Here is a 27,345-nt window from a genome sequence, read left to right on the forward strand (position 1 = left end):
GCACTTTTCCAGAGAAGACATACAGATGGTCAACAGATTTATAAAAAAGATGTTCAGCCTCACTAGTGATAAGGGAAATGCAAATCAAAACCACAAGACACTACCTCATACCTGTTGGAATGGCTACTATTAATAAGACAAGAAACAACAAGTGTTGGAGAGGATGTGGAGAAAGAGAACCCTTGCACGTTGCTGGTGGGAATGTGAACTGGTGAAGCCACTATGGAAAATAGCATGGAAGTGCCTCAAAAAATTAAGAATAGAGCTATCATATGACCCAGCAATCCTTCTTCTGGGTATCTATCCAAAATACTTGAAAACACATTCATGTCCTGGCCAGTGTGGCCTAGTTGGTTGAGCATCACCCCGTGCACTAAGAGGTCACCAGTTCCATACCTGGTCAGGGCACATTGCTTGGGTTGTGGGCTCCATCCCCAGTAGGGGGCGTGCAAGAGGCAGCCGATCGATGTTGCTCTCTCACATCAATGTTTCTCTCTCTCTCTAAAATCAATAAAAACATATTTTTTAAAAAAGAATTATTCTGCCCGGCCAGGCGTGGCTCAGAGGTTGAGCGTCAATCTAGGTTCCAGGCGATCGGGGTTCGATTCCCGTCAGGGCACATGCCCAGGTTGCGGGCTCGATCCCCAGTTGGGGGCGTGCAGGAGGCAGCCAATCAATGACTCTCTCATCATTGATGTTTCTATCTCTCTCTCTCCATCTCCTTTCCTCTCTCTGAAATCAATAAAGATATAATTTTTAAAAATTATTCATAATTCATAAAGATACATGTATCCCTATGTTCACTGAAGCATTATTCGTGGTAGCCCAGCCATGGAAACAACCTAAGTGTCTTTTGAATGACAACTGGATAAAGATGAGGTACATATGTACAATGGACTACTACTCAGCCATTAAAAAGATGAAATGTTTCCATTTGCAACAATATGGATGAATCTTGAGAGTATCATGCTAAGTGAAATAAGTCAGAAGGAAAAGGACAAGAACTGTATGAGTTCACTCATATGTGGGATATAAAACAAAAAGCAACAAACAAAAAAATACAACAAACTCATAGATATAGACAATAGAATGGTGGTTACCGGAGGGAAAAGGGAGTAGGGGGAGCTAAGAGGGTAATGGGGGTCAAATAGTCAGTAAGGAGACTAGACTTCAGGTGGTAGACACACAATAGAGTATACAAATGTCATACTATAAAGTTGTACACCTGAAATTTATGTTATTAACCAATGTTACCCTAATACATTTAACTTAAAACAAACATGATCCATCTATGTGCTGCTTACAAGAGACACTTCAAATTGAAAAACAAATATAGACTGAAAGTGAAGGGATAGAAAAAGATATTCCATGCAAATAGAAACAAAAAGAAAGCTGAGGTAGTAATACTCATATCAGACAAAATGGACTTTAAAACAAATAATTGTTTAAAAAAAAAAAAAAAGGGGGCATAATTATAAAGGGGTCAATCCAAGACGAGGTTATAAAAATCATAAATATCTATTCACCCAACAAAGGAGGTCCTAATTATATAAGCAATTATTAATAGACATAAAGAGAGAAATTCAGAGTAATACAATAACAGTAGGAGATTTTAATACCCCATTGACCCCTTTATAATTATGTAATGTTCTTGTGGAAGGCGCCATTGTGTATTGCTTTAATTTAAAGTTAAGACAAAATAGTTTCATCACCTAGTTTTGCATCAAAGGAGGCAAGGATATACAATGAGATAAAGACAGTCTCTTCAATAAGTGATGTTGGGAAAACTGGATGGATACATGCAGAAAAATGAAAATGGAATACTTCCTTACACCATATACAAAAGAAAACTCAAAATGAACTAAAGATTTAAACATAAGACCGGAAACCATAAAACTAGAAGAAAGCATAAGCAGTGAACCCTTTGACATCGCTCTTAGTAATATCTTTATGGATGTGCCTCTTCAGGCAAGGGGAACAAAAGAAAATACAAACAAAGGGTCTACATCAAACTAAAGAGCTTTTGCACAGCAAAGGAAATCACCAACAAAATGAAAAAGCAACTTACTGAATGGGAGAAGATATTTGCAAATGATATATCCAGTATCGGGTTAACATTCAAAATCTATCAGGAATTCATATATCTTAACACCAAAAAAACAAACAATCCAAAATGATCAGAGGACCTAAAAAGAGGACATTTCTCCAAAGAGGACAGATGGCCAACAAACATATGAAAAAATATTCAAAATCACTAATCACCAGAAAAATGGAAATTAAAACCACAATGAGATATCACCTCACACCTGTCAGATTTATTTATTTATCATCAACAAATCAACAAATAAGTGCTGGTGAGGATGTGGAGGAAAGGAAACCCTTGTACACTGATGATGGGATTGTAAATTAGTGCAGCCAATATGGAAAACAGTATGAAAATCCCTCAAAAAATTAAAAATAGAGCTGACATATGACCCAGAAATTCCACTTCTGAGTATTTATCCAAAGAAAACAAAAACACTAATTCAAAAAGATATGTGTACCCCTATGTTCATAGTAGCATTAATAGTAATAGCCAAGATATAAAAGCAACCTAGATGCCCATCAATAGATGAATGGAAGAACCTGGCGGGGTAGCTCAGCTGGTTAGGGCATCATCATGATATACCAAGGTCACATGTTTGATCCCCAGTCAGGGCACATACAAGAATCAACCAATGAATGCATAATTAAGTGGAACAACAAATCGATGTTTCTCTCTCTCCTCTCTCTCCCCCCCTTCCTTCCTCTCCCCCTTCCTCTCTAAAATTGATAAACAAATAAAATTTTTCAAAAAGATGATTCTGCATGGCTCAGTGGTTGAGCATCAACCTATGATCCAGGAGATCGCAGTTCGATTCCTGGTCAGGGCACATGCCCAGGTTGTGAGCTCAGTCCCCAGTGGGGAGCGTGCAAGAGGCAGCCAATCAATGACTCTCCCTCATCAGTGATGCTTCTATCTCTCTCTCCCTCTCTCTGAAATCAACAAAAATATATATTTTATAAAATGAATGGATAAGAAGATATACATATATACATAACAGAGTATTAATCAGCAATTAAAAAAAGAATGAAATCTTGCCATTTGCAACAACATGGATGGACCTTGAGGTACTATGCCAAGTGAAATAAGTTAAAGACAAATACCATATGATTTCATTTACATGTGGAAAATCTAAAAAAAAAGAAAGAGAGGGAAAAGAAACACACAGAGATATAGAGAACAAGCCAAAGGGGAGGGGATGATGGGAATACAAAAAAATAAAAATAAAATTATATAGGTTAAAGACTTAATTGTACAAAAAATAACAATTATAATACACTTTTTATTCATCTTGAGTTCTTCATAAAAATTAAAGACTAAGCAAAACAGAATTTATTTGTCCTAGTAAAATGAAATATGGCAACAGACAGGCTAGATGCCAACTAATCCTGTTTCCTTTTCCTAGGCATAGAGGAAGACCACATTTCCCATTCTCTCAGGAGTTGCATTGAACCATGTGGCTGGCCAATGGATATGGACAGAAGTGATGTATACCACTACCCGGTCTGGCCATGAATTGCTTCAGTCATCCATTTGCTCTCCCTCTTCCACAGAGACCTTGGGGACCATGTGCTGAAGATGACAGCACCACAAAAATGGAAGGTGCCCGGATCCCTGAATCACCACCCAGAGGGGAAAGGCTGAGAATAGCCACCTATCCCACATCAGAGTATGAAATGAGCAAGAAATAAACATTTTAGTAAAGTCATACTTTCACGTATTTCATATATGTGCTTCTGAGTGCTGTTTTGTCCCATGGTTTGCCAACAGAACACTAAATTACCGTAACTTTATAAAAATGTTTGAAATCTGATAGGGCCAAGTTCAGTGTCAAGAGACTTATGAACTCCTCCAAGACAAGAGCAGTTTCTCATTTCTTATCCTGGGGCTTAGTAGGTGCCCAGTAGTCATTTGTAAAACAAATGAATGAAGCCAAAAGCAGAAGTTAGAAAGACCAAAGGAAAAGCAGACAAGAACGGACATTCCCTTCTCCTCTCCAAAGAGAGGTTCCAGGAATGCTAAGGCTGCTCTGGTAGGGTATAAGCAAGAAGGCTCAAGTCAGAGTGGGAGGAAGAAGGGAGTTTCAAACTAGACCCCTCTTCTCTGCCTCCCATAAAAGAAAAAAAAAAAAAATGACATAAGGCTTTTGGAACCAAGTGCTAGAGGAGCCTGGAAGCAAAAGCTGAAACTCTGTCAACTCCCCAGCAGTTTATCCTCCCAACTCCAAGCCCCCAAAAAGCTGCCAAGAGCCCCAAGCAGAGAAACAGGCATCCCAGCATGGACCAGCCTCAGCAGCACCACACAGCAATGGGGAAGTAACAGAGTGATTGGGGGGGGGGGGGGGGGGGGAATAACTATCATAGCTATTTTAAAATTCCACCCTCAAGGCAGGATCCAGTTGCTACAGCAACCCTAGCTCTGCTGGGAATCCAGATTACCAGTTTGCTCCCTCTACCTACCTCAGGCAGCCAAGAAGGGTCCTCAGGAGGCCAGAAGCTGCTGCCACTAAGGGGAATACCCCTATGTTCCAACTCCAAAGCAGTGACTAACTAGAGAGGCCCGAGGTGATTCTCTCTGTTCAATGTGACTGCCTGATGGTATAGTTTTGTTCCAGGTTAATAATTTTATTATAAATATGAGCTTACTTCTTAGTCAAATTGGCTTACAAAATCTGTTTTGTACTCACTTGGCTCCATCAAAGCACAGAAAGGTAACATTTTCATTCAGTTTCAGGCTGAGCTAATAAAGCAGTTATGAGTCTTTGCTCCACAGGTTCAGACAAACCCCTAATAGACAAGATTGCACTGGAGCTAAGTAGCTGGCCTTGCCCTCTGACATGGATTTGGAAGAGCTTCTGGTGTCTTTAGGAAACCCAAACAAGGGAGAGAGATGGCCACAGAGCCAAAACAACTGCCAGCCAGAGAGACAGCCAAAAGGAGAGAGAGAGGAGAGAGGAGAGAGAAGAAAGAAGAGAGAAGAGAAGAGGAGAGAGGAGAGAGAAGAAAGAAGAGAGAAGAGAAGAGGAGAGAGGAGAGAGGAGAGAGGAGGGGGGGGAGAGGGAGAGAGGGAGAGAGAGAGAGAGATGCATGCTGTTTTCTGTCACTTCAGTCTGGAGCTAAGGTTCTCAGCTCTGCAAGACTTCTCAAGTAGCCACACTTGGGCTTTATTTTCCACCTTACTTGTGCACTCGCCTGTCATTCCACTTGGTAAGCTCAACCTATCTGGTCCACCAAGAGCTTACCTGGTTTCCATCCACAACAGCAGCTGCTCCAGGACATTAAGCAATGCTTGGACGAAGGGCAGAGGACTGGCTAAGGATGGGGGTCTTTGGTGCATATCTCAGGGAAAAACCTGGGGTCACAGTTAGGAGACCCAACTTCAGGTCCAGCCCCTTCATTTACTGACTTTGGACACATCATCACTAAAAGGTGAACTCCATGAGGGCAGGCAGTGTTGCCAATGACTGGTCACTATGGTGCTTAGAACGGTGCTTGGCACATAGATTGTCAATAAATGTTTCTAAAATGAATGATCTCTGCCTTGATGCCCTCATTTATAAAAATGGATAGGTAAGAATTGTCTCTTTCCATTAGGAGTTTTGTGAGGCTCTAACAAAGTATGGACGGATGTCTGTTTTAAATGTTTAGGGAAAGGCTATTTACCTAATAAGCAAATGTAAACCATCAAGATTGTTACCCAACCCAACTCAGATAACAGACAAGGTACTTCAGAGGTCAGGGCTTCACTCATTTCCTTAGAGCTCTTAAAGAAATGATTACAGTTAAATGCCTTCTGGGTCCCAGGTGCTGGAGCTGTACTGCAGGTTGCCTATCCAATATCCATTCCACCAGCATTCCTTACAAACAGACCCTGCTTTTGTCTGAGCAACAATGTGCCCCACCCCTGCCTCCTTACAGCTACTGTTGCTTGTACCACCCAGCTGTAGTCAATCACATAGAACTGCAAGTCCAAAGGTGGAACTTCCGGGAAAGTTGTTTAAAAGATCTTTGCCTTTTCCTCCTCTTCCTTGGAATACAGTGAGAGGCCTAAAAGTGTACCACTATATCTTGCAACTGAACAAACACACACGCTAAGGATGGTGGGCAAGCACCTGAGTCCTAGATGAAACCCTGAGCTACTTCCCCAGCCTGAAATGCCTATCTCTGAACTTCCTGTTGTTTAGGAAAATAACCACCTATTTGTTCAAGCACTATAGTCAGATTTCTGTAATAAGCAGCTGAACAAAATCCTAAATGACACAATACTGTACTTAAAATAGCTCATTTATGAAATACACATTGCCAATTTTACAGATGAGAACATGGAAGCTATAAGTGAAGGAAACTGTCCAAGGCCATATGGCTGAGTGACAGACCTGGGATTTGATTCCAGGCCTGTCTGACTCCAAGACCGTACTCTTTCACTTTTGCCATAATCCCCAAGGGAGAAAAAAGGAACAAAAGTCATGTTTCTCTCTAAGGACCCTGCAGGAGGATTTAGAGGGTTTGTAATCCTACCAAGTGCCAAGCAGGTAGGTGTGGGGATATAAGAGTGAATCAATATGAACAAAGTCCGCGGAGCTTATATTTTAGAAGACATAGAATAAGGAGTAAATACAAGTCAGGGGGTGATAAGGAATAGGGAAAATTAAGCAGGATGAGGAATTTTCTTTTTTTTTAATCTATCTTTATTGATTTCAGAGAGAGGAAAGGAAAGGGAGAGAGAGAGATAGAAACATCAATGATGAGTCATTGACCGGCTGCCTCCTGCACACCCCCGGCTGGGGATCGAGCCCGCAACCCGGGCATGCGCCCTGACCGGGAATCAAACCTCGATCTCCTGGATCCTAGGTTGATGCTCAACCGCTGAGCCACGCCTGGCCGGGCAGGATGAGAAATTTTTTAATAGGAAGTTGAAGGAGTCTATGAGGTGACATATCCACCATTTTTCCCCCCATCTTTAAGTGATGATGAGAAAGAGAAAATAAAAGGATCAAGCAAGCCTTGTGGATATTGGAAATGAGGCAGACGGAAGGGCAAGTGCAGAGCCCCAGAGGCAGCAGTGTGTTTGGTGGACCGGCAGGCAGCCAGTGTGGCTGGTATGAAATGATTGAAGGGAAAGTGGTAGAACAGGATTTGTGCTGTGGTAAGGAATTTGGGCTTTTAATCTGAGTGAGACAGAAGTCACAGGAGGGTTTTGTTCAGAGAACAGATCAAACTTATGATTTGATTTCTAGGCCAATGAGGGGAGAAGAACAAGGAGGGAGGGTAGAGGTGAGACAGGGAGGCCAGATAAGAGGATGCTGAAACAATCCAGGCAAGAGAAGCCAGGAGCCTGGACCAGACTGGTGTTCAAAGTTGGAAAGTGCTCATACACTGAATCCATTTTGAAGGCAAAGCTGACAGGATTTGTTGATGGACTAGACATGGGAAATGGGAGAGAAAGTGAAGACAAGCATGAGTCCAAGCCTTCAGCTAAACAAGGAGCTGCTATTGTCTGAAGTGGGGAGGACTGCAGCAGGACCTAGATTATTTGGGTGCTAGAGTAGGATCAGGTTGCATTTAGTTTTGGACAGGTTTAAGCTCTGGTACTTACAGAGTGAGCACTACCTCCTCCATGATATATATTCTTCATTCAGCCTCCAAGACACCAGCCTCTCAAGTTCCCTCCTATTTCACTGGCCACTTTCTCAACCTCCTTTGCTCCCTCTACTCTAAATGACTACCAGGTATCTAAACAGAGGTGTCAAGAAGTCAGATATAGCCAAGTACAGAGTATTTTGAGAAGAGGGGAGGGAGCAATCAGCTTGTGTCACAGCAAATGACAGCTGTAGAAAGATAAGGGTAAGAACCGACAAGGGGATTTGGCAAATGCAAGGTCATGGGTGACACAGATCATGGAAAAATGGAATTGGATTACTCCTAGTGGGAAGAATAAAGGAAACACATACTGTCTAGAATCATTGTAGGAAAAGGTCCTTCCTTTAGAACAAACCATAGGCAAGATCCTTTTTCTTCTCCGTATCAGGGAAGTTGCTAAGTATATGCCAAAGCCTGGGCGTAACTCATTCCTAAATAGACAAGGTGAGAGGGAGTAAAGGTGAAAAAGGAGACATCAATTCCTTCTGGGAGTGAAATGCCACCAATCTCTTTGCCTGAAGGTCACCCACACCACTCACTCACTAGCCTTGCCCCACAGGACTTTTAAGTATATTCCAGATAGAGCTTCACAAGATATGGCATAATGAATATTTATTATGATTATTTTAATTAAAAAAATAAGCTCAAAAGTCTCTGGGTGATAAGCTGAAATACAATAAAAAGTAGTATCTGAGTGTTAGACACCTTGCTGGCATGCAGTGGTTCCCTTAATGCAGGCAAACGTCCTGCAGAAATTTCCACATTATTAAATATCGCCTCCCCTTTTCCCAGAACTCCCTACTGAAATGAGGAGGAAACTGAGGCACACAGGTAAAGGGACTGGGCTGAGGTCAGACTGCTAGAAGAAGCAGACAGGAATTGGACTCAGGAAATCCGGATAGTTCTACCCATAATGCCACCCAGGGTACAGTTCTGTGGTTACTGCCCCACAAGAGAAAAAGTCAGTATCTTCTTCCAAGTAACCAGTAGTGTCACATCTGTGGGGCAGCAGGAAGAGCATCACGGGGAGCAGGAGCTGACATGATGCCCTGTGATCCAGGCCAGAAGCCAGCAAATGGCACCCTCCCTCCCCCTGCCTCAAACACACAGTCCTCACTACAAAGTCCAACCCTCCTTGTGGAAAACCAGCTCCACAGCCTCGTCCACATCATTCACAATGTGGGACGCCTCCATAAGCCCTGGACTAAAGCTGAAGTCCCGGTGCCCATGGAAGGGAGGCTCCTCTCCTCCCTGGGCAGGCTCTGTGGACCCTGGGGCCTTGGGACTGTACACGCCAGTGCACACCAGGATGGAGGCACAGCTCTGGGTTGCTGAGGGCTGCTGCTTCCACAGACCACTGGCCTCCAGCTCCTCTGCCCCCTCATGCTTCACCATCTGCAGGTACTGGTTGAACAGGTTGGCACCGTAGACATCAGACATAGGGTTATCACTGGCAGGGGCAGCCATACCGGAAAAGGAAAGAGGAGAAAACCCAAGTTTAGTGTTGTAAGGCACAGAGAGCACAGGACAATTGTGGGGCAAGGGGGGTGCATTAAACACAGGGAGACAAGGCGGATGGGAGGGGTAGGGAGAGAGGGAAGGGGAGGTTGTGAAAGGGTTGAGGAGATGGAAAGAGCTTACCCTACAGCATACAGCTTCTGGATGGGGGCAGCCCAGCCCCGCCTCTCTGCCTGCTGCCTGATCAGTTCCTCCGCATATTGGTAAGTGAGGATGCTGGGTTTGCCCATCAGGCCCTTGTATCTCAGCTCTTTGCCTGTCACTTTGTGGTAAATGGTTTCCAGGCACAACAGAAAGGTGCCGTGGCCAAACCTGCCAGAGAAGACAGCTCAGCAGCTCAGTCTTCCCTCCCTGGGCTCTTCCAGGCCACCTGCCATTCTCTAAGCAGCACCCTTCCACTCCCCCAGTGGTGACAGGTCAAAATGAAATTACTTCTAGTAAGAACTACATTTATTGCATACATTTATGCCCTGCTGTTATCTAATAACATTTATTGAGCACTGTTCTAACACTGAAGATGCATATCACATTTAATTCTCAGAAAAACTCTATGAGATTATTGTTCTCATTTTACAAATGAGGAAACTGAGGCATAAAGAGATTAAGTAACTTGCCCAAGATGGTAGCATTAGGATTATACCCCAGGCATTAGGACTCCAAAAAGTTTAAATTCTGTTTTAGATTTGTGGCAGACTACTGGTTGTCATTCTCCCCTTCTTTCTTGGTGCCAATTTTTAGCTAAGCATAGTGCTACCAGGTGTAAAACTATATTCCCTTCCTCCTCTGAAGCTGGGTGTACAGCCATGTGACTGCGCTATAGCCAGAGTGAATGAAATTAGAAGTGCTGGGCTAAACTTCTAGGAAGTATCCTTAAATTAGGGAGGCAATGCTCTTCTTTACCCTCCCCTGTTCCTTCCTGCTGCCTGGAATGCTGATACGATGGCTGACGTTCAGGCAGCCATTTTGCATTATATAGTAAAGGGCTAAGGATTGCACAGCAGGAAGACAGAGGTAGATGCCTGTGTCCCTGACAGATGGAGCTTCCATACAAGACTTGGACTGCCTACTCCAAACTTATTTTACATGAGAAAGAAACTTCTATCTTCTTTAAGATACTTTTGTTTTGGGTTTTCATCCCTTGCCACTAAACCAAATCTGAACGGGCATTGCACAATATATTAAAGTTATATTTGTGTCATTCATTTATGCAATAAATTCTATTTTCAATTTTTAAGTTACTGAATGAAAGATTAATCTCAAATCTGGTTTATAGCTCAGCCAGCACGGCTCAGCAACCGAGCATCAAACGATGATCCAGGCGATTGCGGTTCAATTCCCAGTCAGGGCACATGCCCAGGATTCGCGCTGAATCCCCAGTAGGGGGCGCATAAGAGGCAGCCAATCAATGATTCTCTCATCATTGATGTTTCTATCTTTCCCTTTCCCTCTCCCTTCCTCCCTCTGAAATCAATAAAGATACGTATTTTTTTTTAAATCTGGTTTATAAATTGAAATTTGCCTCTTACTATTCAATTCACAGCCTATATAACCAAACCCCCTTCACCTAGTGTCAGCATACCCTAACTCTAGGAAAAATAATTCAGGAAAAACACCTAACTTCAAGCTACAGAAAAATACTTGAAAAGTAATGAGAGAGAACACTGTAATCCCCATCTCTTATGGCTATTGAGTGGTGTGACTTGAGGCAGTGTTGGGCCCTGCTGCCCTATTGATAGATAACACACCCAGATCACTGGGAGTCATGGGCAGGGAAGAAAACTCTAGACTTTGGCCTTGCAGATAAGAGCACCCAAACAGTACACAGCAGCAGTCAGCTGCCCTTCCAGTAAGGCACCTTCAGGGCCAGAAAAAGGACTGCCTACCCTGTGCCCAACCTAAGAAAAGGACAGGACAGGTGAGCTCTATACACAGTTGTGCAGGTAATGTGTGAGCCTGCTCACTACCCGGGTACCTTTGAGAAAGTAACTTATCCACTGGGTCTCTGTTCTCTGGTCTATACAAACATCAGAACAATTCTTTCTTTCCCCTGCCCCTACGTTTTAAGGGCAAAAGGAAACAAAGATGTGAAATAATCAATGTACAAGGTGAAGGCAAGGAAGGAAGAGCAGTTGAACAATTTGCACTGATACACCTCAGAAGCTGACAGTTTGTGTTCCTCTAGTCAAAATGAACATATTCTGTTAAGATTCTGGAGGGCAAAGGTTGTTTGTTAAAAATCATCTCAATACATCTTCAGTGAACAGTAAGCTGCAGTTTTCATTTGATAATTAGTATATAAAGTGACTCTTGACCACCACCACCCAGAAGGCCAAGATACTGTGGCAACTACAGGGCCTACCCAGGTACAGGTCTGAGAGTCCCCAAATATGAAATGACAGTGGGAAACTGTCAGCAGGACTGCTCAGGCAACACCTGAAAATGGACCACCACGGTCAAGGCCAGGGACTATGTCCTCACCTGGGCATCTTGGCTTCAGCCATCCAAAGAAGATCCATGTTACTGGCCAGGACAGGGAGATGGGGATAGGGAGCCGTCGCCAGACCAGTCCCAGGGTTCCCATTGCTGAGAAGGACATCCATGATCAGCTGCAAGCTTGTCTCCCAGCGTACTGGCTCCCCAAGGAGGAGCACCCCTTTAAAGAGCAAAGGCGAAGGGGTAAGGGTGCAGAGCACTCAGCCTGCCCTCTATGGTGGGTGGGAGGAAGGCCCTCAGAAGACCAGCTGAGGCCACCCAACCACAAGCTCTTCCTCCACAGTACACTCACCCTGGCAAGGGCATGGTTTCCTGAACAGCCTTGAAAGAGCCACTCATTTATTTACCCAAGGTGAACAAAGCCCAGGGCCCAGGAAAGTACCTCCTAAGGGCTCCCAATATCATTGTGTCCACCAAACTTCACAGAAGTTAAAAACAAGACAAGCAATAGCAAGTCTCAGGCCCATTTCCTCCTGCTGACTGATATTCTCCCCACCACCTCACCCATAGATACTTGGCAAAGTGCTCACCTTCCTCAGCCACTTCTCTCTGCGCCCCAGGAGACAATAAACCTAACAGCTAAGAGAGTGGGATACAGAGTGATAGAGACCTGAATTCCAAGGCTGACTGTGCCAATTTTCCTTTGATTGTGGGCAAGTTATTTACCTTCTATAAGCCTCAGCTTCTTCAACTACACAATAACAACACCTACTATTGTTATGAAAATAAAAATGAGATATACTAAAGCACTTAACCCGGGCTGGACACATAGTACTCAACAAATGGAAGCTCCAATATCAGCTATGAGACCAATAAGTTGAATCACTGCCCCCTAGGGAGGTGTTCTGGAAGCTGGAGGATATTTTTTAATCATCACAATGACTGACACTTAGTGGTGAAGACTGTAGGAGATGGCCAGGGATGCTACACACTCAGGACAGTCCTGTTCAATAAAAAACTGCTAATTTCTATAAACATTTGAGTCCCCCATCTGGTATTCATGTAGGTAAACAACCTGTTAATAATTAATGAGCCTAAACCCTAATTCCATTCCACATGTAAACACAAAGTATTTTTTGGTAGTTATAATAAACACTGATTTTTCCAAAATATGTAACTATCACATAAATCAAGAGAAGGCTGTACTTTATTTGTTTTCAAAATTTTACCAGGAGTTTAGTGCCTATTTTGCAAAATCACTTCGCCAGTGACAATACTGCCCCTAATTTCTGAGTCACCAGTAAAGCACACCTATATCACACCTATAAACTGTGTTTATAGCTGTAATATTCATGATGATTCTATATTTGGTTCAATCAATTCACTACTTCATTATGTCTTTTTGGATAATTATTACATATTGAAATACATATTACCTTACTAAAATTTTTCCCTTTATTTCTCCCTATTACAATTATATTAAACTAATTAATTTTAACATATGTGTATAGAAAGATATTTATCTATGAATTTCATTTCAGGTTAGTAAAGGAGACACTACAATATTTTCGTTATACAAGGAGAGAACTGGGTTTAATGGGGCTAAGGAACACTGACTGGATTACCCCTAGGTACCTTTCTACTCTAAGATTTTCTAAGCTTATGATTTTTCTGGAATAATAACACAAGTGATATGGAGAAGGAAAGATTAACAACACATATCTCAGAGGTAATGAGTGGCAGATCCAACACCAGAACCCAGGTGACCTAATGTTCAATGCCCCCTGGCTACAAGAGCCTGGAGGGACTGAAAGGAGAAAGAACCACCTAGCCCCATGCCCACACAAGGAGAGGACCTCATTACCTTCAATGGTGGGGAAGTCATTCCTTGGAAGGGGCTGCCAAGAGACAAAGAACAAGCCTATCAATGCAATGATTACTTTCCATTACCAGACAATCACACACTGGTTTCCAAGGGTGGGTGGGAGGAAAGATACATTCCAGACAGGATCAAAGACTACCCCCATGGTGTAGCCCAAGCTGAGGAGAAGCCAAATAGGAATGAGGAAGAAGATTCATGAAGAGAGAATGACCAGGCTGGTCACAGAACAGGTTGAGGAATACCACATACAAAGATCAGCTAGGCCCCGCTGGGCATGGCTCAGTGGTTGAGCATCGACCTAAGATCCAGGAGATCACAGTTCAATTCCTAGTCAGGGCACATGCCCAGGTTGCGGGCTCGATCCCCAATATGGGGCATGCAGGAGGCAGCTGATCAATGACTCTCTCATCATTGATGTTTCTATCACTCTCTCCCTCTCTCTCTCTGAAATCAATAAAGATATATAATATAAAAAAAAAAAGTCAGCTACGAAGAAAGGCTGGTCAGCTGTCCTTCTCCAGCAAGGACAGGAAACAAGACATGGGCCAAGCAAGAGTCTAGAATCAGATAGCTAAAGAGGAAGGTGAGCCTATGGAGAAAAAGGAGGCCATCAGGGTGTGATGGACCATTTCTCTCAATGTTGGATTAGGAGGCAGGAGCTTTCATGCTGCGAACCACTTCCATTCCTTCTCCAGACTATTATAGTCTTGTGCCTGCCACTAATCAGCTATGTGACCTGGAGTAAGTCACTTCCCCTGTGTGAGGCTCAGTCTCTGAGTTGTTCTAAGATCTGTTTCAATCCTGACATTCTGGTTCTCCACATGGTTCTAGGAGACAGCTCTCAAAGGCAATAAAGGGCTCTATTTTAATTGGAAAGCTCTGGAGGAAGGACTAAAGCTATAAAAGTAAATAAAAGAAAGTTTATCTGTTTATAACACATTTCATCACATTTTGATAGTGGTCTGACTTAAAAAATAGGCTGTATGATATAAATATATAGAGTTGACATAAAAAAGAGGGCCAGGGTCAGTCACACACTATGGAGGATCAATGAGAGACCCTGTGACTACTGATCAGAAAAGATAATCAAACCAGTGGTTCAAATATGAGCTGAACCCAAAGGAAACACAGCAGACACTTAGAACTGCCAGTTACTTTTATAAGCAGGCTGCTTCTCACAAGGATATTGCATCAGGATAAAGTAGAACAGTGAAGAATTTAACAAAGGTTAATGATTCTCCCAGACAATACTGGGAAAGACAGCTGGTAAAATACAAAGCTACTAACTGGAGGAGATGCCAGGGCTCTGAAAGGGTTCTCAGCTAATCACAAACAAGGCAGAAAGAAAAATCCTTAGGAGTACGTGGCTCCTCTGAGCCATTCTGTATATGTGGGGAACAAATCCTTGCCAGATGTGCCTCTCTAAGAAGGCAGCTCTGCAAAACACAGACAAGTTGCAGCTCTAAGGGGGAGAGGTTGCGGGATCAGCAAGAGGAGCCCAAGAAGGAGTAAGGAAGAGGACATAATTAAACACGAGACCCCAGGTGTGTTCTCCTTATTACCGTGGTCTTTGGCCGCCGCTGGAGATCCACCATGTCAAGCACAGGGAAGGCCATCCGCAGCTCGTCCACAGTAACCACATTCTTGAAGCCCAGTCTAGAGCAAGATCAGGGAAACAAAGCTGGACAGTTCTGGGGAGAAGATTTCTTTAAAGGGAGGGGAACAGCCCGGCCGGGCGTGGCTCAGCGGTTGAGGGTCGACCTAGGATCCAGGCGATCAGGGTTTGATTCCTGGTCAGGGCACATGCCTGGGTTGTGGGCTCGATCAATGACTCTTTCATCATTGATGTTTCTATCTCTCTCTCTCCCTCATCTTTCCTCTCTCTGAAATCAATAAAGATATATTTTTTAAAAATAAAATTAAAAATAAATAAATAAAGGGAGGGGAACAAACCCAGAGCTGATCAAACTAGTCTACCCAATCCCCAGACAGGAGTGAACCAATAAGTCCAGACAGACCCCAGCAGGGCCAACACCAATCCTGAAAGTGCTGACCGGCAGAGCAGGGTTGTGTCCCTCCAAAGCAATACACCTGGGCATACTCTAGGTGCCAGATCCTACACTGGGCAATACCAGGGTACAAGGCATACAAGAACCTCTGTCCTCAAGAAGCTCACCACCTGCCCAAAGCCCATCACAGCCAGCACTCTTGTGAAGTGCTGCTACTATGTGCCACGGAGTTCAGAAAAGGCGACTGCTCAGTGGCCTCAATAGTTGGGCAAAGGGCCTGGAGAAGCTAGACTTGAGTTGAAGCTTTAAAATGAATTGGATTCCACCAGGATGGGGAGGCCATGGGGAGAGGTAAGCCAGCTCAGCTTAGCTCTCTAAGACCTGACTCCATTTTCCTGTCCTTAATTCCCACTTGCAATCTTAACTGGCCATGGTTTCAGATTACTCTCAAAATGAATTTTCCAAAAATGATGCTTCCATCAGATCACCACATCAGCAATAAACCTGCAGACTCCCCACCACCCTCTTAATAAATTCACTTACTTCCTGCATTTACTTCTGCAGTTTCCTACCTCTAGCACTAACCTTCCGGTCTTTATTTTCCACCCCGTCCCATTCCAATCTTCTGTTTCAGGGATCCTCACCATCCCTTCTCTTTACAGCCTCCTTAGCTACTGCCTCTGCATGGAAAACCTGAAACTTCTCCTGTGGCACAGCCATGTCCCTCCATGAAGCCACAAGAAATCCTGCTCCAAGGATGTTCCTGTCCCCACCTGTGATACCCAGAACTTATACTGCTCGTTTAAGTCTTTAATCCCATACCATCTGAAATATTCCTGTGTTGTGTATGGGTGTGTTATTCCTGCCTCAAGTATGAGCCCTTTGATTAAATCGCAGTCCCCACTGTGCTTCTCCTGGCCCCTGCCCCTTTGAGCCTACAGCACAGTGCTGGTACACAGGAAGTGCTGGACAGGTCTGCAAGAGCAGCAAATAAATAAGCTGCTTGAGAACAGAGACAATCTTCTGTCTTTTGAATGTGCACATAGCCCAAAGGATGACTTCATTGTAGATACTTAATTAACATTTCAGATAAGTTGACTGAGGACCATGAAGAACAGCCAAACCTAATTACAGAATCACCTAGTTTCCTTTTTTAAAATACAGATTGCTAATTTTTATCTCAGACCTAGTAACATAAGACTCTCCAGGAATCTGTATTTTCAGCTTTCCAGAAGGTTCTGATGCAGTGGGCTGGCTTTTAGAAAGCACCAGACACCAGGACTGGCCACACCTGAGGGCTGTACTCCCTCCTTCAAGATTCCACCACACACCCAATAAGGCCTGGAACCCAAGGCCCAGCAAGCCTCATGATGGTCCCCCCTCAGCAATGGGAGGAAAGGCCCCAGTCCTGCCCCTTCCTCTTCAGTCAGAGGGAGAAGCACCAAAAGGATACACTTGGGCATTTTCCACCACGGGTCCCTGCCCAGACACTAGCATCCGCTTTCCATGATATTTTGAGAAGAGCTTCAAGGGGCTGTGAGAAAGAATAACTTGATCTGGCTCCACCTGTAGGGACAGGCAAGAGACAGGAGAGACGAGAAAGACACATAGTTGAAGGAAAATAACAGGAGATAAATGGCAGCTTCTTTTGCCCAGGAAGGAAAAAAAACTGCCCAGAAAAAGTAGGGGGGAGGGGGGAAGCCCCGCTTCCTAGCTCCTAGAATCTATCCAAACAGATGTAAGAACCACCAGTCTAATTTGGCTCTTGCCACACAAAACAAGCAAGCAGTGCCCTGGCCAGTGTTGCTCAGTGGTAAAGTGTCAGCCCATGCACCAAAGGGTCTCCGATTCGATTCCCAGCAATTCCCAGTCAAGGGCATGTACCTGGGTTGCAGGTTCAATCCCTGGGCCCAGTTGGGGCGTGTGTCTCTCTCACATCGATGTTGATGTGTCTCTCTCTCTCTCTCTCTCGCTCTCGCTCTCGCTCTCCCCCTCTGTCCCTCCCTCCCACTCTCACTAAAAATCAATAGAAAAAATGTCCTTGGGTGAGGGTTAACAACAACAAACAACAAGCAAGCAGGACATGCCATCAGTGGTGGGTTCTGACACTCATCAATCCTGTCCTGCTAAGCTTTCCCTTTGAAAAGCATTGTCACAGAGCTCTGCCTCCAACTTTGACTTTCAACTCTCAGTTCTACTTAAAGACTTAGCCTTTTAACATTTATACTAATTACGACAATGCAGCCTTTTCTCAGAATGTTTTTAAAATCCTCTCTGAAAACCACAGAAGGGAACCAGTTTTATGCCTTTACTCCCTGCATTCATCCTCAAGCAGGGTCACCCCATCATCAATCAGCCACTTTATTTACTTTCTTGGTTCCAAGTACTCTTTCCCAAAACTACATCTACCCTCAACAAAGAATGAGTGTCAATGTGAGATACATGTGGAGTTGCAAGTGGGTGAAGAGACTGCTTTTGGGGGACAGCGCTCATTCACATGCATGCATCTTATTTATGAGAAACAAGGGCGGTTACTTCAGAGTCCCACCTGGTATACGGAGATTTAGAAAAATGCAACCCTCGCCCTGGCCAGTGTGGCTCAGTTGGTTGAGTACCATCCCATGCACCAAGAGGTTGCCGGTTCAATTCCTGGTCAGGGCACATGCCCAGGGTTGTGGGCTCAATCCCCAGTAGGGAGCACGCAGGAAGCAGCCGATCAATGGTTCTCTCTCATTGATGTTTCTCTCTCTCCCTTCCTCTATTCTAAAGTCAATAAAAAACGTATTTAAAAAAAAAGAAAAATGTGACCCTTGCTTTCAAGGGGCTAACAATTCAAAAGAGACAACCCTGATGCCCAGAAGAAAAGAAATGGATACAAAGACAGTAGGCTGAACTGGCAATTCCATGGGCAGAATTTTTGTGCTCACCATGTATGTATATATAAAAAATGACCCTGTTGATGAGGCTCTACTAAAGAGGCTGGGCTTGAACTTCAAGTTATTTTTCCAGCAGGGTAGAAAGATTTGTACTGAAGCAACTGGCCATGCCCTTAGACTTATCAATAGTGTACTGCACCCCAAGAGAAAAGGCTTAGTCAGAGCTAGAGAGGAGGTTCCACTGGGAATCAGGTCCTTGAGCTTCCATGTCTCCAGCTGTCTCCTTACCTTGAAGCCCAGGAGGGCTGATAGCTCCTGGGCTTTACCTTGTTGTAAGATGTTCCCAGCATTCGTTACAAAGACCACAGGCACCCGCAGTTGCCCCTGGGCATTCACCAGCCTGCGGAAGGCTTTCAGAGCTGCAGGGATCACTCTATGGCCCCGCACCAGCACTCCATCGATGTCCAATAGGAACCCAAAGGTAGGCTGGCTCTGCAGAGGGGAAAAGAGAGCCACCACTGCCTGAGTGAAGAGGCACAGGGGAGGAAGGAAAAGACCCTTAAAAAGAGGGACTCAACATCATTCTCAGGTTGCCCAGGGCCTGAAACATAAAATGAGGACATGGAATTTCTGACAGAGCAAACCCATCGATAATAAAAGAAGTAGCCCTTTTTCACGTATTTTTAAGCACATAACTATTTTGTTAAAAAGTATTTTTCCATAATGAATATAAAGGACTTTTTAAATTAGAAAATAGAAATTCAAAACATAATCCTTGCACTTTAAACACAACTAGTTAATATTTTCCTTTTTTTTAAATTTTATTTACTTATTTATTTTCAATCTTCACCCAAGGACATGCTTAAAAAGAGGGAGGGAGGGAAAGAGGGAGAGACACAGAAAGAGAGAGACATCAATGTAAGAGAGAAACATCCACTGGTTGCCTTCCATATGTGTCCCAGCTGGGAATCAAACCCGCAACCCAGGTATGTGCCCTGACGGGGAGTCAAACTGGCAACTTTTCAGTGCACAGGACAATGCTCCAACCAAATGAACCACTGCAGCCAGGCAAATATTTTCTTTTCATCTCCTTTTTCTATTCTTATTTATCATGTAGCTACAACTATACTTTACATGTGCAATTTTTCATCTTGTTCTTTTTGCTTGACATACCAGCATTTTTGCCTATTATAATAGCCTTCATAATCATCTTTTAAAATTTTTATTATAACACACAGAGGTTTTTTTTTAACTACAGATATAAGATTTCTTGCCTCCTTCTTCCATCTACTGCTATTCCCTCTCTTGTATATTTTCCAGGAACTTTTTTATGGATATATAGTAACAATTTCTTATTGTTTAACTAACACACAAATGGCATTATGATGTATTTTCTATCTTTCCTTTTTTTAACTTGTATGTTTTGGTTATCTTTCCATATCAATACACAGCTCGACCTCATAATCATCATTTCTGGCTCTACAATACACTGAGTGAATAATCCACTAACACTATGTTTCCCCTATTTTGGATATTTAAGGCTTTCTACATTTTTACTACTATAAATAATGCTATAAGGAACCTCTTTATGCTTACTGGTTTTTCCATATTATCAACTTTTCCTTGAGCTAGATTCTTAAAAGTAGGAGCAGTAAGTCAAAAAAGTGCAAATATTTTAACAACGTAACACATCCTGACAAACTGTTTTCCAAAAACATACATCAACTTATGTGGCCACTGGTAATGCATTTTACCCTTGCCAATAATGACTATCAAATGTATCAAAGAATTTGTTAATTATCAAACATCTTAATTTAAAACTTAAAAAAACAGTATCTCATCTCAATCTATATTTCTTGGATTCTTAAAAATATCATTTCATTTCTTATTTCATAACCTGTTAACATATGACATGTTTTCAATTGTCCAAAAGAAATCCAACCTAACCTGTTTGCTAGTCTCCTTTTTTTGGTGCCAAGTTATGCCATTCTTATTTTGTGCATAGGGTTCCTCTGGGAGGATCAATCAAAAGCAGACATACTGTATTCCGGCCCTTCACTTTAGCTGGGGTGAAAAAACGAACAACTAGCCTAGGAAACACAAACTCACTAAAACTGAAGCATTTTCACAAGTGCAAATCAATCCTAAGTATTTAAGTTCTGAGTAAACAATTAAACAGAGGTAGGTTCTTAGAAGAGAATTTTGAGCTAGGCAACAAAAGATTTAAATATATGCATTCATTTAACATTTATCTATTGAGAGCCCATCAGCACCAGGCAGAAGTAGCTCTGAGACCCTGAGAAGACCCTGAGAGCCCAGAAGAGACCCTGAGAGCCTGCATAAGGGGTACCTTACCCATCGCGGGTGGGGAGGATTGGCCATCACAGGACTGGCCAACATAAGGAGTCTGAAACAGGAAAGTGGCATCATCAGACTTATGCTGTTGAAAAATCTTGGCTGCAGAGTGAAGAATGAATGAGTGGGCTGAAGAGAGTCAAGTTGAAGGACACCAGCTGGGACTCATGCAATCTAAGACAGAGATGATGGTGGTAGTTTTAACTAGGTGGTGGCAATAGGTATGGAAAGGATGAGGCAGATTATAGAAGGCAGAACAGCCAGGCCTGGTAACAATCAGATGCAGGGGAGGAGGGCAGAGACAAAGACACTCTATGCTCCTTTTGGCTTGGGAAGCTGGGTGGGTGGATGCTGGTATCACTCACTGACCCAAGGAACTCTGGAGGAGCTGCAGCTGGGAGGCCAGGAAGGGCAGGAGATATGTCCCACTTTGGACCTGTAGCACAGGCAAGAAGAGATATCAGCACTTGACAGAAAGTCCAGGAGATGAAAATGTGGAAGGTCTTTGTTTTCAGAGAACAGCTGAAACTTAGGAGGGAACAGAAGAGCCTGAGAAGCACAAGCAGAGTGAGAGCAAAAGTGCGGCTCACAGAGAACCAGGAAGAACATTACCATTTAAGGACAGGCCATGTAAGAGCCACCAGCAAAAGAACAAGGAGCAGCAATTAGCGTGAGGAGGAAAATCACGAGGGTGTGGGATCAAGGAAGCTGAGACATGAGTTTTTGGAACAAGGAAAATAGAAAATGGAGTTGATATAGTTGTATTTAACCTAGTTATTAATAACAGGAAAGGAGTAAAGGGAAAGCCAAATATTATAGGCATGTCATTTGAGCAGCTTCACCAGGAAGTTGCAGCTTTACACTCTCCAGGGAGCACCAGTCCATTCCCCATAGATGGCTGGGGGAAAGAGACTGGATGGGGGTACGTAGATGCACACCCAGTCAAGTTGGGAGGACTAGAGAAGGTACTTGCCTGTCAGTCACACCTGGGAAAAGGCCACTGGCCAGAATGGCGATGGCCACTTGCAAGTGTGGGAAGATTTGGGATACTTAATTCCCTGAGCAAAGTTCACTCTTTTGATTTCTCTTGGGCTCTCTTGGTTGATTCCTGGCTTGAGGGGCTATCGCTCCTGTTTCCTGGCATTCTCCCGTGAGGCCCATGGCCATGTGGACCCACACATGCAATGGACTAATGGACTGTAACTAGCCTGATGCTGAACTGGACCCAGCTGCAACATGGAACAGAAACTCTGGACAATGGCTTTGATTTTAGCTCTACTGAAGCCCCAGTTACACTTCTTCTATAATTGGACTAAGGGAAATGGGACTTTGGAAACTCAGGGATGTAATTCCATGCAAATAAAAATCACTCATTCCCCACCCCCACGTATGAGTCTCAGAAAATTCTTTTTCTCGAGATATAAGAACTCCACCCCCAACACTCAGTGGAGAAAGGGATACCCCACTTCTACCAAAAACAGAGTGACTGCAAAGCAATGGTCCCATCTTCCCTCCTCTGAACAGGAAAGACCACCCAGGGAAGGGTCTTCTAGCTCTTTCACACTAGCGTCAGCAGAGCCTCCCAGCCTTAGACAATGACAGCTTCAGTGCAAAGTTGGAAGGTGGGAAGGGACATTGGAAAAATAGGAGGGCAGGACCTGAAGATGGTGGCACTGTGAGAAGCAGCAGAGTGCCCCCGCTCCCAGCCACGGACTCGATTTACTCCTAAAACCCTACACAACCAGCTTGAAAAAACCAGAGAAACACACCTGAGTGGACAGAGTGCGAGTGGGGAGCACTAAAGACACATCACGGAGTCCGGTAAGAGAGGGGGGGGGCGTAGGAAGGGGGAGACTCCCTGAAGCCTGTGCTGGGCTCCGAGCCCAGAGGCTTGGAGGCTGCAAAGCTCCCTCCCCTCAAGAGTGCGGATGGCATCCAAAAGCGGGGACCCCCACACTCAGAGCAAAGAGGGGAAGGAGCGCCCTGCGCACAGGGCAGGGGATCTCAGGGGAGCGTTGAGTCTGAGAGGGGATAACACCTTCCTAGGAAACAAAGCCTCTAGTCCCGGCTGTGACCAGCGTCTGGCGCTCGGGGTGCCGACCATAGGGAAGGCTGTCCCAAGGGCTGTGGCACTCAAGTGGTAAGGAACCAGAGGACTGCGCTGAGTAGCCGCACACGGGACCCTCTGCCTCCCTGAGGGGCATTGTGTTGAGCCCCAGAAGCACGGAATCTGCGAGGTGCGGGGGAGGGGAGGAGCCCTCCCTGCCCTGAGCTCAAGGTGCCTGGAGGCTGGGACCTGCGACCAGCCCTGAGGGGCGCTGTGGTGGCACGTGAAGCCGCTCCAGTTTTGCTGAGACCAGCAGCGCAGGGAGCTGTGTGGAGCTGACTTTGGGTCCCCTCCCGCTGGGTGCCTTGGAGCGAGGGCGGCGGGACCCTGCAGAGCGGACTCTCGGCCTGAGTGTTGTTTTGTGCATTTGCAATTTTGATCGCAGAACCGGTTCCCACCTTCCCCGCTGGCACTGCACCTACAGACCAGTGTAGGCTGGGGTCGGGAGTCTGCACTGGAGACGGTCTGAGGGGCGGGCCTGGTGCAACCAGCCAACCAGAGCTGAGCAGGGAGGGGTGGAGACCACCGACCTCTTCAGCAGTCAGGAGCACCCCCTCCCAACAGGAAAGGGGCAGGTACCGCTCACTGAAGCCCCAGACATCCCCCAGGGCACAGTCCTGAGGGGGAAGGGAGAGCAGCTAACAGGAGGAATTTATAAGAATAAGACTCTCAGGGACTGTTTGGGAACTGGAGGAAACGCTGAAAACCCCTGCAGGGGGCTGGGCAGGCAAAGGGCCCACCAGAAGGTGTTTTTAATCGGACCCACTGAGCCCAGGCTGCTGAAACGGCCCAGACAGAAAAGGCAACAGGTGAAATCAATCTGAAACTGCAGCAGACCAAAGCCTGGGGAACTAGAATCAGATGGGGAACTAGAATCAGAGGACAGGATAGGGACTGAGGAGCTGGCGGTGAAGCAGAGACTAACCCCCGCAGAATGAGCGCCTGACAGCAACACCTCTAGGGGCAGTGATACCCTGAGCTACACTAGCCACCCTGCACCCTAAAGACTCTACAGAAGACTCTGGAGTAAGACCAGGCAACTACAAGATTGCAAAATAGCTGACAAGAGGAGGTGGTCCATGGAGAGACTCAGATCAACCATCTACCTAAGGCCACCAGAGCCAAACCTAGACGACGCCTCACACTGGGTGATACACAAGTACCTACCAGGAGAACTGAAATCAGGACACAAAACAGTGTCCCTCAGACAACATAAGTTGCCCAGAAAAAAAAAGCCTCACCTGATTGACTACCTTTTTTTTTTCTTTCTTTTTTTCTTTTGTATGGTTTTGTTTCTTTGGTTTTGGGGACTTTTTTGTTTGTTTTTTGTTTGTGGGCTTGTTTATTTTTTCTCTTTTTTCCTTAGGAAGAAAAGAAAGGGGAGAAAACCTGTTTTTTCTTCTTTTTTAAATTTTATAATAATTTTTTTTTCTACATTTTTTTTAAACTAATTTTTTTTCTTTTCTCCTTTTTATAAAAGAATTTTGTTTTGCTTTGCTTGTTTTTCAGTTTTGTTTTGGATAGTTGCTTTGTTTTCTTGTATCCTTGCTTCTAATATCAAGACTTTCTTGATATCCCTGCTCAACGACTGGGACTTTATCATTATATCCAAGTTTACTGCTTCCCTCTATAGTTTCCCTCAAATCTGTTACTGGACTCCCTCCCTGCAGGGGCTTTATCTCTCTCTCTCCTCTCAATCCATTGGCATAACGTTTTTCTTCTGTTTCTTTTTTCTTTTTCTACTTTTCTTTCATTCTTTCATTAGGCTCCCTTCTGTCTTCCTGTCTGATTGTTAGTTTCTCCTATTCTCCTTATTGTATTTTTGTTTTCTCATTTTCAACTACTATCCTATTTCTATTCTCTCCCTTAATTCTTTGCTGGCCCTTCTTTCAGAATATTTTCTCTGCTTCTATTACCTCCCAGTAGCTTCTCTATTTTTTACATTTTAGTTTATTATCAGTTTCTAAATTTTCACCAGTATCAACAACTATATACATCTCTCTCTCTCTAAGCGATACTTTTCTTTTTCTCTCTTTTTTTTTTTTCTGTATGTGTGTGTGGGGGGGGTGTGTGTTGTGTTCTCCCTTCACTCTCCCAGTTCTATTTTCACGTGAGTTATTTTCATTGTTACTGTCAAGATATTTTGTAAAATACCTCTTGTTTCCTGGAATTTTAGTTGTGCATTGGCCTGCCTTGCAGCACCCGTACAACAGCTTACAGGTCGAGGTTGGGGCTGTGACACAGTTAGCCAGCCTGAGAGAAGAGTCCTCCCAAGGACTGATCAACAACAATCTAGACCCAACCACAACAGGAGAACATAAAGAAACCACAAAAGGGGCACCCACAAGAGGGTCACGACTAGAGCAAAGAGCTCAGAGGTATAAGGGAAACACACCTCTGGGCTCCACTGGACCCACAAGACAAAATCCCACCCCACAAGACTGGGGGTCAGCAAATATATCTAATATATAGATACAAACACTAAGACCTACCAAAACGCCGAGACAAAGAAACAACCCCCAAATTAAAGACAAGGAAACATCACCCGAAAAAGACTTTGATGAGATGGAGTTTAGAAAGCTGTCAGAAACGGAGTTCAGAGTATGGATGATGAAGATGTTCAAGGAACTTAAGAAGACACTAGATGATAAGATCGAGGACCTTAGTGAAAATATGAAAAAGGAGATACATACCATAAATAAAACTCAGACAGAGATAAAGAATGCTGTATCTGATATCAAGAATGCACTGGAAGGAATTAAAAGCAGGCTCAATGAAGCAGAAGATAGAATAAGTGACTTAGAAGACAAGGTAGAACGAATCCCACAATCAGAGCAGCAAAAAGCAAAATCACTTAAAAAACATGAGGACAGTCTAAGGGAACTTTGGGATAACATTAATCGAAAAAACATTCGCATTATAGGAGTACCAGAGGGGGAGGAAAGAGAACAAGGGATAGAGAACTTGGTGGAGGAAATAATTATAGAAAACTTCCCTAGGCTGTCGAAGGAGAAAGCCACACCAGCTCAGGAAGCACAGAGGGTTCCAAACAAGAGGGATCCAAAGAGACCCACTCCAAGACACATCGTAATTAAAATGGCAAATGGCAAGGACAAAGAGAAAATATTAAGGGCTGCAAGAGAGAGACAAGCAGTGACCTACAAGGGAACCCCCATAAGGCTGACAGCTGATTTCTCAACAGAGACTCTTCAGGCCAGAAGGGAGTGTCATGAAGTTCTGCAAGTAATGAAAAGCAGGAACATGCAACCAAGATTTCTTTATCCAGCAAGACTATCATTTAAATTTGAAGGTGAAATAAAAGGCTTCCCAGACAAAAAAAGGCTAAAGGAGTTCAGTTCCACGAAACCAGCATTGCAAGAAATGCTAAAAGGACTGCTTTAAGAAAAAGAAGGAATAGTGAAAGAAAGGTACATCAGCATAAAGGGGAAAAATGGCATTAAATAAGTTGATATCAATAGTAACCTTAAATGTAAACGGAATAAACGGTCCAATCAAAAGATATAGGGTAGCTGAATGGATAAGAAAACAGGACCCAAATATATGCTGTCAACAAGAGACCCACCTGAGAGCAAAAGACTCACACAGGCTAAAAGTGAAGGGATGGAGTAAAATATTCCATGCAAATGGAAAGGAAAGGAAAGCTGGAGTAGCAATTCTTATTTCAGACAAAACAGACTTCAAAATAAAGACCATAACGAGAGGCAAAGATGGTCACTACATATTACTAAAGGGATCAATCCATCAGGAGGAAATAACCCTTATAAACATTTATGCACCCAATATTGGAGCACCTAAATATATAAAAAATTTCTTGGGGGACCTTACAAGGGAGATTGACAGCAACACAATCATAGTGGGAGACTTTAACACCCCACTGTCAGCATTGGACAGATCATCAAGACAAAAAATCAACAGGGAAACGCAGACCTTAAATGAATCACTAGACCTAATGAATTTAATTGACATTTACAGAACATTTCACCCCAAAGCAACAGAATACACATTCCTCTCAAGTGCACATGGAACATTCTCAAAAATAGACCACATGTTAGGGCACAACGCAAGTCTCTACAAATATAAGAAGATTGAAATCATATCAAGCATCTTCTCGGATCACAATGCCATGAAGCTAAAAATCAACCAATTTTAATAATAAAAAACTCAAAAATATTCAAACACATGGAGGCTAAGTAGCATGTTATTAAACAATGAATGGGTTACCAAGGAGATCAAGGAAGAAATCAAACACTTCATGGAAAGCAACAAAAATGAACAGACAACAACCCAAAACCTATGGGACACAGCGAAAGCAGTCCTGAGAGGAAAATTCATAGCATTACAGGCCCATCTCAAGAAACAAGAAAAAGATCTAATGAACCATCTAACACAACAACTAAAAGAACTAGAATGAGAACAGCAAGA

The 27,345-nt window shown here is 43.8% G+C and overlaps 1 protein-coding gene across 7 annotated transcripts in view; it reads right to left on the bottom strand.

Moving 5' to 3' along the window:
* Positions 1-6,766: 6,766 nt before the first annotated feature.
* The window catches only part of HDHD5 (haloacid dehalogenase like hydrolase domain containing 5), a 28,643-nt gene continuing 8,064 nt past the window's right edge, over positions 6,767-27,345 (bottom strand). For 2 of the 7 annotated variants that reach the window (XM_081129297.1, XM_081129298.1), the window contains exons 2-8: positions 18,729-18,932; positions 17,018-17,130; positions 15,118-15,211; positions 13,538-13,571; positions 11,719-11,893; positions 9,364-9,552; positions 6,767-9,172 (exon numbers count right to left, since the gene is read on the bottom strand). In XM_081129297.1, coding sequence (XP_080985423.1) covers positions 8,839-9,172; positions 9,364-9,552; positions 11,719-11,893; positions 13,538-13,571; positions 15,118-15,211; positions 17,018-17,130; positions 18,729-18,932 — 1,143 coding nt within the window. In that variant the 3' untranslated portion in view covers positions 6,767-8,838. Of the gene's footprint in view, positions 9,173-9,363; positions 9,553-11,718; positions 11,894-13,537; positions 13,572-15,117; positions 15,212-17,017; positions 17,131-18,728; positions 18,963-27,345 lie in introns of all 7 variants that reach the window. The other 5 variants (XM_081129300.1, XM_081129301.1, XM_081129296.1 and 2 more) reach the window with 4 other exon arrangements.

Source organism: Miniopterus schreibersii (genome assembly GCF_964146895.1).
Source record: "Miniopterus schreibersii genome assembly, chromosome: 2".
Lineage (NCBI taxonomy): Eukaryota > Metazoa > Chordata > Mammalia > Chiroptera > Miniopteridae > Miniopterus > Miniopterus schreibersii.